Consider the following 20,386-nt stretch of genomic DNA (forward strand, 5'->3'; position numbering starts at 1 on the left):
ACTCTGGTTAACCACCAGAGTTTTGGACAACTAAAGTGACAACATAGTAAAAGAAATACTTTTTCCAATTACTTAAATTACCTTTGTTTGATGTTCTGTAGCACATTAAACAAAGGTGACAAAGTGTGACAAACACAAAATAATACTTTTTTTTACATTACAGTTTAATCAGAATAAAAAAGTTAGATGTACTTTTAAGTATTTTTGTTCTCCTGTATTTTGATTAAAACTGAACTTCATTTATTAATTTATTCCCAAGATTCCCATTTATTCTTGTTCCATTCTACAGCTCCCATGGACAACGTATTTTTTTAGAACATGGCAATGAAAAGAATAACTCATACAGGACAAGAGAAGAACCTCATAGTCAGTAAGTATTACAATTCTAACTATCCAGGTTCAGCTTTTTAAACATATCTTGATGGGGTTTTATTTAGATGAATGCACTGTCAAAAGTTAAAGATTTTTCTCAAACAGATTAACTTAAATGCTTCAATAGAAGGTGTTATGGAAAATTCATTTATCAAAGAATGAGAATCTGTTTCAATAATAAGAGAAAGATTAATCTTTGTCTTTAAGTTTCTTTATTCGAAGGCAAAAGCGTTCGAAGACCCATCTCACTCAATGCAGTCACCTCACATCGTTATATAGTCACAGCAAGGAAAAGACCCACCCAAAGTCTGATCTTATCTCTATTGCCAGATGGACCACAAACACAATCCTTATCCCCACCTCATGAACTAACTCTCACCTCTTGGAGGAGAAGGTTTTATGGCAGGAAAGAGAGAGTCGATAAGGATTTCAGGAGAAACTTCTAATTCTTCTTTGTCAGTTACTCATGGGTGCAGGCTCAAACAAGGATACAAACTACATTCCACACATGTCAGTCCTTTAAGACAATTGCCAGGTTAAGCATTTTACCCAAGATGTCTTCAGGTCTCATATACTATCACAGCTGCGGAAACATCTAACATTATCTGGAAACTTCTTTAATAGAGAAACATATCTTGCAGAAATTCAAAGACACAGCAGATATAGTCAGTAAATAAATGGTAAAAAAAGTATCATCAGTAATGAGTTTTTTAAAAAAAATTCTATTACAAAGGCAACTGTCTTCTACTGTTTAATTCCAGTCTCTGAAATCTTGTTGCCATCTTTTTAAGCCCTTTTGACTGTCATGTCATGTATGACTGTGATTTTCTTTAGGATCTACATTGACTATGACATAACTGTTTGTTGGTTAAATTTAATATTACATATCTATCCATCCATTTATCTACATTCTTCTGCTTATCGGAAATCGGGTCAGGGGGTTAGGCGCCTAGGAAGGGAAGCCCACACTTCCCTCTCCCCAGCCACTTGGTTCATTTCCTCCTGGGGAATCCCAAGGTATTCCCAGGCCAGCTAAGAAACATAGTTTCTCCAGTGTGTCCTGGGTCTCCCCCCAGGCCTTCTTCTGGTGGCCTGGAACACGTCAGCAGGGAGGCGTCCAGGAGGCATCCTAACCAGATGCCCGAGCCACCTCAAATGGCTCCTCTCAACGTGAAGGAGCAGCAGCTTTACCTTAATCCATTTTCTGGCTCAAGACCATGGCCTTGGATTTGGAGGCACTAATACCCGTTCCGGCCACTTCACACTCAGCTGCAAACCACTCCAGCAAATGTTTTAGATCACAACCCGGTGAAGCTATCAGAACCACATCATCTGCGATCCTAAGGCCACCAAAATGGATCACCTCAACAGCTTAGCGTGGCCTAAAAATTCTGTCCATAAAAGTAATGAACAGAATGAACAGAATCAGTGACAAAGGGCAGCCTTGGCCGAGTCCAGCTCTCACCTGAAGTAAGTAAGCATGACTTACTGCCATGAATGCGGACCAGACTCTGACACTGGTCGTACTGGGACCTAACAGCCCATATCAAAGGGCCCAGTACTCCATACTCCCGGAGCACCACTCACAGAGCTCCCTGAGGGACACAGTCAAATGCCTTCTTCAAGTCCACAAAACACATGTAACCTGTTTGGGAGAACTACCCTCTAGGAAGTGGTCCCCAACGACCCGGTACCAATTGGTACCGGGCCGCGCAAGAAATAATGAACTACTTCCGGATCTTTTATTTTGAAAATCCTAAACAGGATTTTACCGGTTACGTCTTGCGCGTCAAAATTGAGCCAACTTGCAGCAGAATGAGTAACAAAACAACATCAGAGTACAGTGAACCCTCGCTATTTTGCGGTTCACCTTTCACGGTCTCGCTGCTTCGCGGATTTGCATCGTGCTTTGTGTTCTGCGTTCTGATTGGCTAAACAGTCTCTCCGCTTCTTCTCTACCTGTGTGTCAACGACGTTGCAGCTTAATATGTACACGTACGTAAAACAGCTTGAGAAATTTAACATAATCGATGGTGGCATGTCGGTTTATAAGAATATTTTTGCCCAGAAGAAAAAAGAGCGACAACAGGTACCGATAACTATGTCCTTCTCTCGAAAAAAACACACCTGCACCGCGAGTTTTAGAAGAAGAAAAAACCGCTACAGAGCGGAGTCAGGATGCAGCGGCTCAGTCAGAAGAGCAGTGAAATACACGTGATCACTATTTGTTTTGTTTTTTTTCATAATCATTTTTTATTTTCTCCCGTTCTATTCCAATAACTCAGGTCGCGGTGGGGCGGCGCTGATCTCTGCAATTCGGGCACGGGAATCCGCTTTCGGTTCATATTAAAATTATTATTTTACGGTACAGTAGTTATTTGTAAAAAAAAAAAAATTGTTTATACAGTACTTTTTATTTGTTAAACAAATGTTTGGGCCTGTAAAAAGGTTTTGTTCTTTGGTTTCAATGTATTATGGAGTATTTCATTGTATAATAATTGTAAAAAAATAAAGGTTCCTACTTCGCGGATTTTGCCTATCACGGGTTCTTTTTGGAACGTAACACCCGCAAAAAACAAGGGGGTTAGACCCCACCCCCCCCCCCCCCCGGTCCCCAGCAAAATTGCGAAGGGCTGACCGGTCCGCGCGACTAAAAAGGTTGGGGACCACTGCTTTAGGACACAGGTCTCAAACTCCAGTCCTCGAGGGCTGCTGTCCTGCAGTTTTTAGATGTGCCACTAGAATGAAATGGCTTAATTACCTCCTCCTTGTGTAGATCAGTTCTCCATAGCCTTGCTAATGACCTAATTATTCTAATCAGGTTCACATAGCAGAGGCACATCTAAAAGTTGCAGGACAACGGCCCTTGGGGACTGGAGTTTGACACCCCTGCTCTAGGATCCTGCTGAGGGTGTAGAGCTGGTCCAATAATTTAGAGACCACTGCACTGAACCATATTGAAGGCCTCATAGTTATTCCACCAAATATAGACAGTATTGTTGTTTCTAAATGATTATGAACTTGTTTTCTGTGCATTATTTGAGGTCTGAAAGCACTGCATCTTTTTTGTTTCTTTGAACATTTCTCATTTTCTGCAAATAAATAATAACTTTTGGGATTTTGTCAGTAGTTATATATATATATATATATATATATATATATATATATATATATATATATATATATATATATATATATATATATATATATACAGTACAGACCAAACGTTTGGACACACCTTTTAATTCAATGAGTTTCCTTTATTTTCATGATTATTGACATTGTAGATTCACACTGAAGGCATCAAAACTATGAATAACACATGTGGAAATATGCACTAAACAAAAAAGTGTAAAACAACTGAAAATACCCCTTATGCTGCTGTGTGTTGGGGAAGCAGCATCAGAGCCAGCGACTCTAATAGACTAGACAAAATCATCAGGAAAGCTGGCTCTGTACTGGGACTAAGGCTGGAGTCCCTGGAAACTGTGGTGGAGAGGAGGACACTGAAGAAGGTTCTGTCTATTATGGACAATAAACAGCACCCTCTCCACAACATAGTGGACAGACAGCGGAGCACCTTCTCACATAGGCTGCTCCAGCTCCGCTGTCGTAGGGACAGATACAGGAAATCCTTCCTGCCACATGCCATCTCACTGTACAATAAAAGCTAAATCATTGTTCTGCACTAATCAGTCCAATTTCGCACAACTGCACTGTGGCACACTTGCTGTACATATATTTACATATACATTCTGTTCTGCATTTTGAATCCTTTCAAGGACTGCTCTAAGCTGCTTTTTATATTGACAGCATGTCATATTTTATTCTTATTTTATCTTGTCTATATTGCTACTCAGTGGTGGTTGTTGTGTGTCTTGTCTCTATGCTGCTGTAACTGCGAAATAATTTCCCTGCTGGGATGAATAAAGTAATTCTATTCTATTCTATTCTATTCTAGTTTCTTCAAAGTAGCAACCTTTTGCTGTGATTACTGCTTTGCACACACTCTGCATTTTCTTGATGAGCTTCAAGAGGTAGTCACCTGAAATGGTTTTCACTTCATAGGTGTGCCCTGTCAGGTTAATAAGTGGGATTTCTTGCCTTATAAATAGTCATGAAAATAAAGAAAACCCATTGAATTAGAAGGTGTGTCCAAACTTTTGGTCTGTACTGCATATATATATATATATATATATATATATATATATATATATATATAGATAGATGAGGGGGTGAGGATGAGGGGGAGAGAGGCCCTCATCCTGGCCGCCCAGGAACAGGCCCTAAACACCAGAGCAATGGATTGTGGGGTGCAGGGTGCAAGATACTGGCAGGGAAAGCGTACATGGAACGACATAACCAAGTTGCAGGCATAGTGTACAGAAACATCTGTGCAGAATATGGACTGGAAACCCCGAGATCAAAGAGGGAAACACCCCCAAAAGTGGCGGAGAATTCCAGAGCTAAGATCCTGTGGGACTTCCAGATCCAGACAGACAAAATGGTAATGGCGAACCAACCAGACATTGTCATAGTGGATAAACAACAGAGGAAAGCCGTTGTGGTAGATGTAGCAATACCAAGCGACTGCAACATCAGGAAAAAGGAGCACGAGAAACTAAGAGAAATACCAGGGCCTCAGGGAGGAACTGGAGAGGGCCTGGAAGGTGAAGACCACAGTGGTGCCTGTGGTCATCGGGGCCCTCGGGCCAGTCACCCCCAAACTGGACCAATGGCTACAACAGATCCCAGGAACAACATCAGACATCTCAGTCCAGAAATGTGCAGTCCTTGGCACAGCCAAGATACTGCGCAGAACCCTCAAGCTCCCAGGCCTCTGGTAGAGGACCCGAGCTCAGAGGATAAGAACCACCCGCGGTGGGTGAGAAGGGAATTTTTTTTTTTTTTATATCTTGAACAGTTGTTTTATTTTTTCACAGGAATTTTCGGAAGATGGCTTCGGACGCAAAGTAAGCTTTTTTTGGCTACTCAAAGAAAAAACAAACAAATCACTTCTGAAACTCAATTATAACAAACTGATTAATTGCATTTGTGGACATAGTAATGGTTAGATCATATACATTTAATTATATCAGAGCATAATGACTGTTTGCTGGCCTTTAATAGGTCCTAATATATATATATATATTTTTACTGACCATAAAGTGTAAAAAAATAAAATAAAATCCACACAATTAATTCCACCATGTTCAAATTTGGTGAACAAAGATGGTGTGGTGGCTGTCTAAGTATTTCAACAACACCAAAAGCCTGGAGAATTTTCTTGTTTTGGTACTGTTTTTTTTAATGGAAAATAATACATTAATAATACACATCTGTCTTTACAACATTGTTCCAAATGTCCAAAGCAACATCCCACCATAACCACCTCTTTTATGAAAGTTTTTTTATAAAAGAAGTTCATAAGTGAAATGAATTAGTGAATACATTGGGCCGTGACTATCTTTCTTAAAATGTATTAAATAAAAAGAAAATACTTTTGGCTTCTGGCTTCATCACTGTCCAATAAATGATGGCAGAGTGGAAAATGTAAAAAGAATTTTAGAAGCAGACTAGACCAGCTTTTGTATTTGCTTACAAGTTAAACCCGTAATTCAGAAAAGGTAGGCTTTGTTTCTATGACTCTGCTTAGATTGGCATTTACTGGTGTGCATGCTAAAATTTGAAAAATAACAACCTGATTAACATATAATAATTAACATATAATGTGTTTAAAATCTTACCACAGACGGGACGGAAAAATTGATTCTCTAAAAAATGAGAACGAACATTTGAGGTAAGTATTTTTCTGGATTTTCTGGATTTCTATCCCCATCTACTTCATGGTTAACTTATTATAATCTATCTTCATTTGTATCATTTTAAAAATCAAAGAATCATTTTTGACTTCTTTCTAAGCGTTGTACTTTTTGTGAGCTGTAAAAGAAGTATTGGATCAAACAAGTCAGAGATCAGCTTTCTTTAACAGTGAATTTAGAACATATTCACTATTTTGATGATCTCTACAAATGAAAAAACTGATACACACATGTTTCAGCTGAAACAAGTCAGATCAGTTTATTTATTGGAGTATTATTAATGTGAGTGCAACTGACATGAGCAACACAAACAAGGTTGAATCTGTATTCATTCCTTTAGGAATTAGTCCCAGCTGTTCCTTGCTCTCTTGATTACCCCTGGTATATGTATATATGCTCTTACACATCACATAGTTTTTGCTTCTAGTTTTTTTCTTGTGTTCTTGTGTTGTTCCTCCATCAACTCCTGTGCTTCAGTTTCCTTGCAAGTTATGCAACTTCTATTCTTGTGCCCGCAAGAGGAGAGTTTCTAAAAGCAACTTTTTAAATTTTACACAATATTGCTCTTTTGTTCTTGTTATTGACATGGATTTAATTACTGTCAATCAATGTGTGATTTATTTTATTAACATACACCTTATTTTAACCCACAGGAAAGTGATAGAGAAGCAAGAAGAGGATTTGAAATCCTTAAAAGACAAGTATGGACATTTATAAAATTAAGCAAGAATAATAAAATATAGAAGAGTTGGCTTACCTAAAGGTTTAATAATTTGTTGTCTGTTTGTACAGAGTAGCAAATGAGGTTGCTCTTTCAATAAAGACAGGAAAAACTGAGAGCCTAAACAATCCAGTTTCTAAAACCAGACTTAAAGAGTTGTATGACGACCTGAGGTGCCGCTGGCCTAAAATTAAAAGGCTGTTGAAGTCACACAAAAAAACACCACAGATTGTCAAAGAAAGCATAAAGGTACAGTATTGAATGGTTGATTGTGGACAATAAAAGAATGCCAGCTCAAAGTCCTGGTGATGGTTTGCAGAAGAAATATGTGTACAAACTGAATGAATGTGAAATGAAACATCTGTTGACATCCTTAAGTTACAGGGTAAGCTAAATTAAATTGTAAATTTTGTTTGTGGCCATTTTTACAGACAAAAATAACAGAAAAGGCTTCAAACTAGTCTTAGCCACAGTGGCTGGTGGAGAATTTTTTTTTACCTACCACAAAGTTGATAAAGCTTTGCCAGGTTTTATGTTTCTTTAAATTTGCCTTTGATAGGTGGATGTCTTGATATTAACAAAAAAAAAAAAAAAACAATTTAACAACTGCTCACCTCTGAATGTTTTAGAGCTCCTAAGAAAAAAAATAGATCAAGGCAGTTTTTTTATTTCAACTATTAAAAATAAATTCTGTTGCAGGAGGCTTTTAAAGAGGCACAGGAGGAAGTGACAAAACTGAGTGACCAAATTGATGCTTTTATTGGCCTAGGAAAACACAGCAATGAAGATTCTCAAAAGGTACAATGTCTGAAAACTGTTGGGTTGTAAAGTTTCCGCTGTAAAGCATTTCTTATTTCAGGTGATACAGCACAAGCAGTCTGCTGTTCAGGATCTTCAGCAAGCTCTCTACTACAATAGGATAGAGGAACACTTTTCAAAGGTTTGTTAAGAACATTATACTGTTTAATGTTAAAATATACCAGATTTCTAAACTTTGCATTTTTCTGATGGAAAACATTTACTGATGATCCATTTTTGCTCAACTTAAACACAAAGGTAAATATTTTCTCATTCATAGATTTCTGACCAGACATACACAGATGTAAAACCTGAAGACTTGATGGAAGATTTACTATCTGAATGCAAGTGGTTGGGTCAGTTGTTGGCTTTAAATAATCCTCCTCTTCAACCTGACTGGAAACATCACAAGCCTGGGATGGATGCTTGGCACATACTCCCGAGAAATTTCAGATGTATTGAAAAAAAAAATGAAAAGTCTAACAAAACTTCAAAAACCTGAGTGACCCATTTCCATTACATAGCATACCCATAGTATTATGTACTATTTTATTAACTTACTTTAAAATACATTTTTTTGTCTTTTTTTAAATTGTTTGCTCTTTAATTTAAACAGGGGTACCAATGAGGGCACTGTGGGTACCATTAAAATGATATTTGTAAGGCTGTAGCTATTTTGGCATACAGCCACTTCCTCAAACTCAAAGAAGTGTTTTCTTCAGAGTAAAAACACTTCTTTGTTTCTGTGTCTTTTTTTGTTTGTTTGTTTGTTTGTTTGCTTGTTCTTTTGCATGAAAATTTAACAATATGAACTTATCAGAGGGAAACAAACATTTTATGCATGCATCATGGTATAACAAAACAAAAAAACAAATGCAAAATATTTATGATAATTACATTTTTAGGTTAAAAAGCGCTTTAAAAAGGAAATATTGGTGCAACATTCTCTAGCTGCTTAAAGAGATTTGATTAAAGAAATGCATCTCATTTGAATATTATTTCTGGGTTTCTGCAAAACCAAATACTCTTTTGAAAACAGCTTGTATTTTTACAAGGACCTTAAGATGTGTTTGGGTGTGGATCAAAATTACGCAAAACGTTTTACTTGTTAACTCCATTTAGTGCTCAATAACTATCAGTTTTTTTCTAATAGCATATAAAAATATATCAATAACAATAGGAATTTTACAAGTTTGCTCCTGCTTCCACTCATTATTTATGCTTGCATATAAATAAAATATGTAGACGCAAATAATGTACTTGCACACCTGTATAAACTGGTGAAATAATGGTTACTTTATTCTCTATCTGCAGACAAGGCACAGATTGTAAACAGTAGAATCAAACTGCAAATATCTATAAAGTACATTTGATAATCCAGTAATGTTTTTGCACTTCAATGTTTGTGTTTTATGTGAATTATGGCAAGTATTCCTGAGAGCTAAACATGTTCCCTTGTATTCTAATTGAAAATAAAGTCTCTCCTATTTTTGTATTTGTTGACTTTCTGAATATAAATCTGTAATGTTGGTAATTACGGTACTGTTTTCAATATTGAGTGTATTGGCCTTCTAGGTTCCAAAACCAAACATTTCCAACAAAGGTCATGGGTGGTAACAGGTGGTTTGATTCTGGCACATACTTACGATTTGATTCTTTGAAAAAAAAATGCTTTATTCCTTGTAAAAATAATTACGAAAAATCTCTTACAACTTAGTTGAAAAAGAAAGCTAACTTAATTTGACGTTTCAAGTTCAAAAAGAGTTCCAAGTTTCAACCAAGCCCTGGGACTGATGGATCCACAACCTGCCTTGCACTGGATTAAGATATTATTTTAGGTTTAGGTTTAGAAACACATGGCCATTGAAATTTACGGAGACTTGATTGACTGACTTAAATTTCAAATACTGAACTAAATATAGGAACTGAGCAATAAGAAATCAGGGTAACACTTTATTTGATGGGTTATGAATAAGACTGTCATGACACGTCATAAACATGACATAACACCTGTCATGAACATGAGTAAGTTTTCATGAATATTTATGACTGTTGTCATAAAGTGTCATTCGGTAAATCATGACAATTTTAATACAATGATGACATTATTCAAAATGTCTTTGTTATGACAACTTGACATTAACCAAGAAATCATGATCTGACATTGATTAAACTTTAAAAATTATGTAGCTTTATGTTATTACAGCTAAAGTTTAATCAGTAATACTTTTATAATAAATTTATTCACAACCCGTCAAATAAAGTGTTACCAAAATCTGGGCTAAAAGAAAACACACCTGATGTAATAACAGTGGACACTTTCTGTCAGAAAAAAATGTGCAATAATATTTTATTTAATTTTGTATTAAACAGTGTGTTCGTTTTTTTTTTTTTGTTTGTTTGTTTGTTGTTGTTTTTTTGACAACATGGTTGCTTGTGCTTACTAGCCTCCTTTTTGAACTTGGCAAAAAGACTAATTGTAAGTACAGCATTGGTCTGAAATCCAGATTTCTCAGCCTAACTGTTAGTGAAGATATCGGTTACATATGTATACCCTAGAGATGGTCGTGCATGAAAATCCCAGTAGATCAGCAGTTTCTGAAATACTCAGACCAGTCTTTCTGGCACCAACAACCATGCCACATTCAAAGTCACTTAAATCACCTGTTATTTGTAAAATACATTAGTAGTAGGTTTAGGGATTACTTGATGTCACAATATTAGTTTTACCTCCAAGAGTTTCCAGAGTAGAAGAAGAAAGGACTGGAGTTGTTTTTCATCTGTCCGCCATATTAAATTTAACAAAAATTTTCTCTGCACTTGCAGTGGATGGCCAGCAGTTGATAGTGTATTGCACGACGTGTATGTCTCACATCATACATATCATTGCCCACTTCAGTGGTGTGTCTGCGTTTGTAATATGAAATTTGACAAGAAACACAAGAAAATGGCTTTTAGATAGCTGTACAATGCAGTGACCGCAATGCATGAAAGGGTTAATTCCGATTTCACTGTCTGCTGCACTTTGAAAATGAAAGAGGTAGGCTGTAGACACATCTTGCTGAACTTAATAATGAATCATCTTGTACAGTAGATGGGAGCATGTGGTTGAGAAACCGCATGGCTGTCTGTTGCCATGTCCATATTGATAGGTCATCTTGGCTAGGATGTTTTATAATAACTTTGTTTGCTTATTTCCTGCCATTTTGCACTCACCTTGGTTCCTATTGCAATCCTGTCAAACCTACCATCTTATGTATAACTTTTGAGTTATCCAATTACTTACTGAGTCAAGGGTTACAGAAGGACAACAGCAGCACAATGCAGGCCAAAGAGGTACACTTAGCTCGCTTAGTCGAGAGATATTTCCCACAACTATATCCATTGTGCCTTTGATAAAGCTGCCAATCATCATTACTCAAAGTCAGACCATTTTGCAACAGCAGTTCCTCCATTCATGTTTTTAAAGTTGCACCAAATTAAATATTGTCCTTGAAACTAAAAACGTTTCCTTGTAGTTGCACCTAATTCAGATGGTGATGTTCACAGGACATAAAGTAATCTTTATAATAATAATAATCAAACAATTATTGTTTGATTTTGAACTTATTCAAAGTATATGTTATTTTATTTGTAACCCTGAAAACTGTTAAAATCAATTGGTTAAAGATGTAACTTAATGAATTAAGAATAATTAATTAACATAAAACAAAAAAATTATAAGTTCTACCTTTTCCTTTCAAACTTTATAGTAAACACTTAATGCAAGCTAACAGAATGGAACACAAACAACAGGAGCTAATCTGCAGTTTGTTTTAACTGACACACATCAAAGTATACATATGGATTTTAAAGTAGGACAACATTTTTTCTTTTCTTTTTGTAGAAGATAAAAGCTGCTTAATCGCTTTGTGAAAAAAATACATTGTCTAAATTATATAATTTGTACTCTAAGGAGACTTTGCTCACTTTTATCTTCAGGGAAGCATATATTTTGGGAAATCCTTATTCTTGTCACGAGATTTCTGTTTTAGTATTTTACTGCTACCGATTTAAAAAGTTTGATTACACTTACATAACATGTTGATGACGCACTAACCCATGGAAAGTTTTATATAATATTATATTATCAGTTTTAGTAACTCATAAGCTAACAGATTAGGTAACACATGATTCAAGATAAGATTTGAAAGTAACTGAGTAATAATTTAAAAGAATTAAAATCATGTTCGGAAGGACCAATGTTGATGGCATCTGTTATGTTGTATATATCAAACATACTAGGTCCAGAAACTGAGTTGCATGCAAATGTTTGGCCTGCAGCCATGAAGGTCTGAATTACAGGAGCAAATAGACTGGCATAAGAACTACTAATTCCTCAATGCATTGCACGATCCACTTTCAGTTGTTGTCCTAGTCATCCCACTGTGTATGAGGATGATGTCAGGGAGACAGCCTGAGACCACTCCTCTTATTTACACAGTCTACTGTCAGTGCATGACTGACAGTCATTTCATTCATGCAATAAGAGTTTGCTACAGTTTTTCCTTCTTTTCTTTGTGCTGCTAAGCTATATAAAATTGTCCTAAATATGCTAAATGTCTGTTTTTTCAAAAGTAGGTATTGAGGATAAAGGTAGCCCATGCTCATCTATTCCAAAATATAGCTTCCCTCTATTCATGCTAGTAAATAGTTGTGCAACTGTCAGCAGTTGCACAACTATTTGTGCAACTATTTACTAAACTGCTGGCATTCATAAATAATTATTCTTGCTGTTAACGGTTTAAAGTAGATGGATTTAAAAGAGTGCATAAAACAACAAAACATTAGCTTCTACATATATTGATTAAGCCGCCATTTTGAAGGACAACACACTAAATTGTCGGTCTTTAATCTTTTACTTTGAGTGTTATTTGAGTGTTATTAGCTTAGAGAGTTTGTTGATTTCAGTATGTTAACTGCAGGGTTGAATTATTTTTGTTAATAAGCTCTTGTATTTTGCAGAGAGAAGTTGTTAGTTTATTCCATACCTGTGTCACTCGCTTTGGATGTTATCAACCCCATGGAACGGCCGTTATTAGTGGTTATCAGCTCCATTGAATGGCTTCAGGCAGTCCCTCCTGTGCCTCGGTTGATGACATCCGAAGCGGGCGCGTGTGTAGTATCTTGCTGTTGAAAAAACATCAATGCTGGACTTATTCCTTCATCTATTGTTATTTTAATATTTAATATTTTAACCCTTAACGGGTAGGCATTTATGAACAATAACTGATGTCTAGACTTTAAAATTCAATGTTCACCTTTTTATTATCAAGCTTTATCATCTGGAAGTTTTTCAACTAACTAACTATTCTAAAATGTCCTGATGGGAAGGAAGTGCAAGGATTTAATATGCAAAGAAATAGCTCACTCAATTAGTAAAGGATCTGTGTCTATTTTTTTTAGAAGAAAGAGGATTGCATCCCTGTCAGTGTAGAGCTAATATATTACTAGAGTCTTGTTAAGCAATTATTTAAAACTGGAAAGTGTTGGGGTAAGGTACTTGTCAGATCTTACTGTAAATTTGATCACATCTGGGGACTTGCCAGCTAGATTTTTGCAGATGGCAGTCAGGAACACCGCTTTTGAGTCAGTTTAGGTTTTTGATTCAGGTTAAAGACAAAGTTCAGACTTTGTTCACCTTTATGTAAGGGGAACATGTTTTTTGGGAAATTATCATTCTTATAATTCTTGGCAGGTGATATAGACATGTTTGGATGCTACTACGCAACAGACTGATAACATTCAGAGAAAATATTTTCTGTTAAGCATTAAATAGGATTAAAAGAGTTATCAATTTCTTCAAGAATTTTTTTTATAAGCCTTTAGTTGGTGCATATCAGACATGAACTGGAACAGAGACGGCATTAAAATGCATGATTCAGATTTTATTACACAGAATATAACAAATAATAGTGGAAGACTGAAGCTATAATAATAATAATAATAATAATAATAATAATAATAATAATAATAATAATAATAATAATAATAATAATAATAATGTGAAATTACATAAGCAAACAGCATAAGCAAATGTATCTTTTTCTGTTAATAATTGCGTGTGAATAACATGGTATGAGTTAATAGCTCAGACAATCTGCAACAGTGGAGAATTATAGCAATAAAAATAAATATATTAAAACTATTTCATCCCACAGATGGTTTTATTTCACTTAAAATTACTGAATTATTAAAAAACGTCAATATCTAAAAAAGAACAATTAATGAATTGTTTTAAGCACAGTCTTTCACTTGAAATAAAGATTGTTTGTTTATTTTTTATTGGACAAGCTGATCCAGAATTACAGCTTCCAAAAGAAAAATGTTTTTGTTTGAGTGAATAAAATGTGAATGCTAATAATCTGAGAAAATGAAACAAAACTGGGTATGGGTTGTTGTGAGAAAAAAAACGGCATTAGATGAATGATTTGCAAAACTTTAACGGATTGAAGACGATGCAAGAAAGGTTTGGAGCCTGTTTGTTTTAAGATCAGAATGTACACATCATAACTGTCATTGGTAGTCAAAGGTTTATGAAGTCTCTGAAATAATTATGATTGTTTTTAGTATCCATTTAAATGAAAAAAGACAGTCACATGAGATTATTTCATGTTGGAACTCAGGTTCCAACATAACTGCTTTCACTCAAAATTAAAAAAGTTGAGTTTTTAATAAAAAACAAACAAATATTACTACTAATGTATAACATCACTAGAAGCCCGCAAGATTAATCAGTTATTTAATTAGCTACAGCAGATTGAACAAATAATCACTGTGTAATATTCTTTCTTGTTTGTTTGCTGAATGTAGAGAAAATGTCTGTGAAGCATGTTCATTATTTCCTTATGAAGTTTAACATGGCTGCTTTTGTTGAGCCTGTCTCCTTGTCAGTGGCTGTTGCTGTCATTTCTGTGAAGCCAAACTTTATTTTCAGTTCGATCTCACGATTCGTTCCAAATGTTGTGTCAGGAGACTCAACCTGAAATGAGCCAATTTCTTCCACTCCTTCCTCATCCACATATGTTACATATTTTTTCTCTGTGTGATAAAAGGTAAAGCTTACCACCTTTTGATCCGGTTCCATTGGATTCAGAATCTCAGTTTTAATTTCATCCCAACCAACATCCTCATTAGCTTTGACCAGTGTCAAGAAGACATCATTACACCAAACTCCTTCTTCATTTGTAAATTTCTTGTCTTCCTTGTGCTTTAACATATCAAATCTCTCCATAACCGCAACTCCATATGTGAAAGCACTTTTTCTAGATGCCACTGCTGAAGGATTTCTACCAAACTGTACAGCTCCTTTCATAATTGCTTCTTGTGACCTCAATGGACACAAAACCTGACAATCATCGATGAATTCTTCCTTAATATGTGTCTGCAAAATCTGGCTTTCGGCATAGCCCCCCACTAACAAAATATATTCAATTTTTAGACCTTTGGTCAAGATTTCTTTGAGACTCTGAGTGATGCCCTCTAGACTCTCAGTGAAAAACTCCCTCAGCTTCTGTTTAGAGATGACAATAGATCCATCATCCCAGGAGGCTCCTTGAACTCCTTTAAAGAAGTCCTCCATTGATTTCTTTTCCTTAGCAATTTCTCCAAGGTTATAAGGACAATCAATCTCTGCATCGTCATCTTGTTTCTTGAAAAGTGTGAAATCATACATCATTTTCTGAACCTCACTGGGATAATTTCTTTCATATTCATCCCAGACTCCATCAGAGAATATTTCTCTGAGAAACTCTTTGAATTTTCTGTCCACAGTTTGTCCTCCCAGGTCATTTCCAGAGGCCTTGAGAAGCTCCTTTATGGCTCCTCCTTCCAGGATTTCATGAACAGTGATGTCAATAGTTCCTCCTGAAACACACACAGTGGAAGTCTTCAGACAAAGACTAAAAGGCAATAGGCCAAATAACATTTTATTTTCTAAACATAGATTAATACAATACCATTAACTGGCTTTATGACTAACTATTGAATTTTTATTTTTAATATCTTTTTAATGCACTACAGCATGAGTGATTTTGGGAACCACAGAGATTAATTCACAAACCGTAAGCTTAAGTTAAAATATAAATATTTTTATTGTGAGAAATATAAATTATGTTTTGAATGTAACAGTGGGCCATTTAAACAACTGTCACTCCTTTTTTCAGTTGTACATCTTATTTATTTTAATTTGTTTCTTAGAGAAAATGAGAAATGAGTAATATGTCCATAGAAAATATAATACCATGGAAATACAGCATCGTTTGTTTTTATATTTCATAAACAAATCGATTAATATGATTTATACAATTTATTTAATCAGTGGAAAAAAATCTTTATTGTCAACACAGTACTCAGCCCCTTTAACGATTGTCTAAAATCTGAAAGGTACATGAATAATTTTGGCCTTCATTACATTTTGGGTTTCAGATTATATATGTTCTTTTTTGTTTGTTTTTATTAAACTTTATCATGACTGCTCTGCTCTCCTATTATCTCATTTACATCCATCCTTCCATGAATGAAAGTAGAAAATGTTACACACCATCATAATGCATATCACATATTTATTGGATAGACTGGAACAGATATAAATAAAAGCTTACATTTAAGTAAATTATATCATACCTCCACAGTCAACAACAATGTACCGAGTTCCAGGAGATTCAGCTATTTTGTTTTCTTCCTGGTGTTCTGAAATGAAACCCTCAACTGGAAGCTTCTTACACCAGATTGAAGCTGCTTCTGGTTCCAGTGCCATCACCAGTTTGTCTTCAGTACCTTCAGTTATGATACCGGCCTAAAACCAATTAATAAAAAAAAATATATAGAATAGAATAGAATAGAATAGAATTACTTTATTCATCCCAGCAGGGAAATTACTTCGCAGTTACAGCATAGAGACAAGACACAATAACAACTACCACTGAGTAATAGTTGTAGATAAAATAAAAAATAAAATATAAAATGCTATAAAATAAAATAAAATATAAAATAAAATATAAAAATTATATATATATATATATATATATATATATATATATATATATATATATATATATATATATATATATATATATATTTTTTTTTTTTTTTGTTGTTGTTGTTGTTGTTGTTGTTGATACAAAAACCTGGTTTGGTGATGCTGCCATCTACTACTTACCTCCATTGCAGCTTCTCTCATGAACTGTTTAGCTGAAGGATCCCAGATAGCAGGAACTGTCAGCACCCAGGTGAATTCAGAAACAGTAAACTTTTTTGCTGTAATGTCACTGATGGTCTTCAGAGCATCATCCTTCAGGAATCTCAGAGCTTCTGTAAAAATCTTTAGTGCCTTCATTGACTTTCCATTGGCTGCTTTAATCTGCAGATCTCTGTTAAGTTTCTGGAGATGACAGTTACACATTAGCAAAACATAACAATCCCTTAGAAAATGTTGTCTACTTGTTGAAAGATTGCTTTAGATTTAATTTGTTCCCTGTGTATAGATGTTAAAACTTATCAGAAACCATCAAAATTAAACCTCCATAGTCCAATAGCTTGTAACAATGTTATAAGGGTTACTCACTTTGCTGTAGAGCGACATCTTGAAGCAATCAAAGAAGAACATCTCTTTGGCTTTTTCTCTCTTCTTTGAAATATAAGATTCTTTAGCTTTGTAACCAAAGCTGATAAATTGTTCTTGTTCATCAAACAGGATGCAGGTAGGAGCCTTTGGGGTTTCCAGCCCAAATTCTTCACCCCAGAACTTCAATCTTGGTTCAATTTCTTCTTCTCTGCTTTTTATACTGAAAGCATATCCACTGTATGTTGTGCCAAAGTCTATGGCTATGATAAAGGAGTCACCCATTGTGGAAGCAGATCCTTCTAGACAAGACGAAGATAAAAATGAATTGCTAAGATGCAGGCTTCACATATTTACTGTCTGAAAGTGGGCAGGACTGACTTACCGTCCAAAGTTCATCTAAAGAAGTGAAGGTTATTCAACAAGTGTCGCTCTAGCTTAATAGCCACAGTTCTCCTCTGGACAAGAAGGGAAAGAGTGACAGGAAAGTGACATATTGAAAACGGCACTCCAGAATAAGATGCGAGAATACCACGAGCCATGATTACAGCTCTAAGTTACAAAGAATCATGTAACATAAAACAGCATAGTTGTTTAAACAATTACACAAGATGGAATGTGAATATATGCTAAACAATAATGAAGTAACTAAATTATGTTGAAGAATCAAAGATGTTGATTTAAAATATTTTAAATCTACATCTTGGAAAACACACATTGGAAAACACATTGTGATTGCATGCCTTTTATGGCCTTTAGTGCTATGCAAGATTTCATTTTGATGTGATCAAATGGGTTTCCTTAGCCTGGTCATTGCCTTCTTATGGAAGCCCGTTTCTGCCACTCTGTTAAAAAAATAAATATCTCATTATAATGACATAATATCTCAAAATAATGTGATACTCTCTCAGATACTATTTCATTATTTCGAGATACTCAAAATAATGAAATATGTTCTTTTGAGTATCTCAGAATAACATGTCTAATGCCATTCAACATAGTGCTGAATGGCATTATGAGTCACTATCTCAAAATACAGAGATAGTCTACATAGGATCAGGACTTTTGGAGACTGTGGAGGTTGAACCCCCATTTCGAATTGGTTCAGTCCGCCTGTACCGGTTTGACTTTACTGTCAGTCGCTCCTGCCGCCTGCAAGCACCCAGCTAAACATAGCTGTTTACAACGGTTAGAAATGTGTTTTTTTAATTTAAGCTAAGTCTGTAATATAAGCTAGCATAGTATAAAGAAATCAATTTGGCATACTGATGACAGTAGATATTCTTGAAGATAGCTTAAGAAGATGCATTCATATCTTTGAAGCTATCGTTTTCTGTTTCTTAACTTTGTCAGTCCACAACTGACTTTCTGGTAACTGTAGTTAATATCGAAGGATTACGTGGTACGTTTATTTGCTGTAATGACACATGTTCAGTCTACCACAAAGTCGTGGTGTAATAACTTGTGAGTAGTTCGTAGATGCTGCATCTCGCTCCCAAACCACTGAGACCACAAAACAATACCTCTAAGCCTATGTTGTTTCTTTTAAAGTTAAACTAAAATATATCATGGCATTTTATGTCATGTACTCTCTCTCTCTCTGTCTGTCTGTGTGTCTGTGTGTCTGTGTCTATCTATCTATCTATCTATCTATCTATCTATCTATCTATCTATCTATCTATCTATCTATCTCTGTTTTATTATTAAATTCTAAATAATTTAAGTAACTGTATCCCAAACAAAGAAATGTAAAAAAAAAACAACTTTATTTTGTCTGTCTGCAAATCTATTTTATTGATTTAATCAGTAAATTCAAGTAACAACCACAACCATATGTGCTTGCTTTTGTACAGTGCGGGTTGTTTCAGAAAGACAGAAGACTGAATGGTGTGGAGAAGTTGCATTTTCATTAGTCTTTTCTGATCACTCAAGAGGTATAAGTGACTTCTCTGCTATAGCGTGTTTCTCCAGTTCTCTATTGAAAGACCTCTATGCTCCACAGATGGCTTAATTTTCAGTGTTTTTCCTTTTGTACTGCCAAAGACAGTGTCAATATGGAATGGTACAGTTCTTTGTTATTACCAGTAAATATATCTCAAAATATGTCCATTTTAAAAGTAAAATCACTATATATGCATATATTTGTGTAGTTACACAAATTAAATAACTAGTAATAGATTAGAAAACAGAAGTAAAAAAATGCTAAATATTTTGTAAAAGAATTTATTTGTAACATTGAAATTGTTCAAGTTTAGCCTTAGTAAAATCATTTGACAACAAACAGTGCTGAAAGGCATTATGGCTATATCATGATTAGTTTTTCAGGTAAAATTATTATAATGATGTCACCACCTTCACTGATGTCTTTGTTTTGCCCTTTGTTTTGTCTGAATGTTGCCATGTGCCCTAATGTGTCCTTTCCTCTTTGTTATTTTATTTTGTTAGAAACTGTAGAGTACTTATTTTTAACCCAGAAAAGAAATTAGAACAAACTTGGAATCCAGAGACTTTAGTTTATTAGTCACTCTTTAGCTTATATTTTAGAAACTGTAGAGTACTCTTTATTTAGACCAATATTAGATTAATTTTTAGATTATTATGCAGAGAGGCTCATAGTATTGCAACCCAGAATTCTGGATTCTAGAATGAACTTAGAATCCAGAAATTTTTTTTCCAGAACAGCAACATTTAGTTTTTATTATTACTTAGAAACTGTGGAGTAATAATTACTTTTATAAATTTAGAGCACACTTAGAAAGTCCAGAGAATACTTACTTACACTTATTTAGCAACCCATAACAGGGATTAGAACTCAGAAAAACTACATTAGCAACTACTTTTTACCATACCATACCATACCAACTTTATTTATAAAGCACTTTAAAACAACCACAGCTGATACAAAGTGCTGTACATCAAAACACAACATAACAATAATAAAAAAAACACATACAATTTAAAACTAGATCCTGCTAGAGTTGAAAGCCAAATAAAATAGATGGGTTTTAAGACGAGATTTAAAAACCTGTTAAAAACCTGTTTAAACCTGTTACTTTTTAGACTCCTATTCTT

The 20,386-nt window shown here is 35.0% G+C and overlaps 2 protein-coding genes across 2 annotated transcripts in view; one reads left to right on the forward strand and one right to left on the reverse strand.

The window, feature by feature from the left end:
- Positions 1 to 20,386, forward strand: part of LOC116723457 (heat shock 70 kDa protein 12A-like) — a 131,278-nt gene that overhangs the window by 32,307 nt on the left and 78,585 nt on the right. The window lies entirely within an intron of this gene.
- The window catches only part of LOC116723471 (heat shock 70 kDa protein 12A-like), a 36,211-nt gene continuing 30,397 nt past the window's right edge, over positions 14,573 to 20,386 (reverse strand). The window contains exons 2-5 of the mRNA XM_032568449.1: positions 17,318 to 17,614; positions 16,913 to 17,134; positions 16,378 to 16,549; positions 14,573 to 15,618 (exon numbers count right to left, since the gene is read on the reverse strand). Of these exons, the coding sequence (XP_032424340.1) occupies positions 14,591 to 15,618; positions 16,378 to 16,549; positions 16,913 to 17,134; positions 17,318 to 17,599 (1,704 nt within the window). The 5' untranslated portion in view covers positions 17,600 to 17,614 and the 3' untranslated portion in view covers positions 14,573 to 14,590. The remainder of the gene's footprint in view (positions 15,619 to 16,377; positions 16,550 to 16,912; positions 17,135 to 17,317; positions 17,615 to 20,386) is intronic.

The sequence above is a fragment of the Xiphophorus hellerii genome, chromosome 7 (assembly GCF_003331165.1).
Source record: "Xiphophorus hellerii strain 12219 chromosome 7, Xiphophorus_hellerii-4.1, whole genome shotgun sequence".
Classification (NCBI taxonomy): domain Eukaryota; kingdom Metazoa; phylum Chordata; class Actinopteri; order Cyprinodontiformes; family Poeciliidae; genus Xiphophorus; species Xiphophorus hellerii.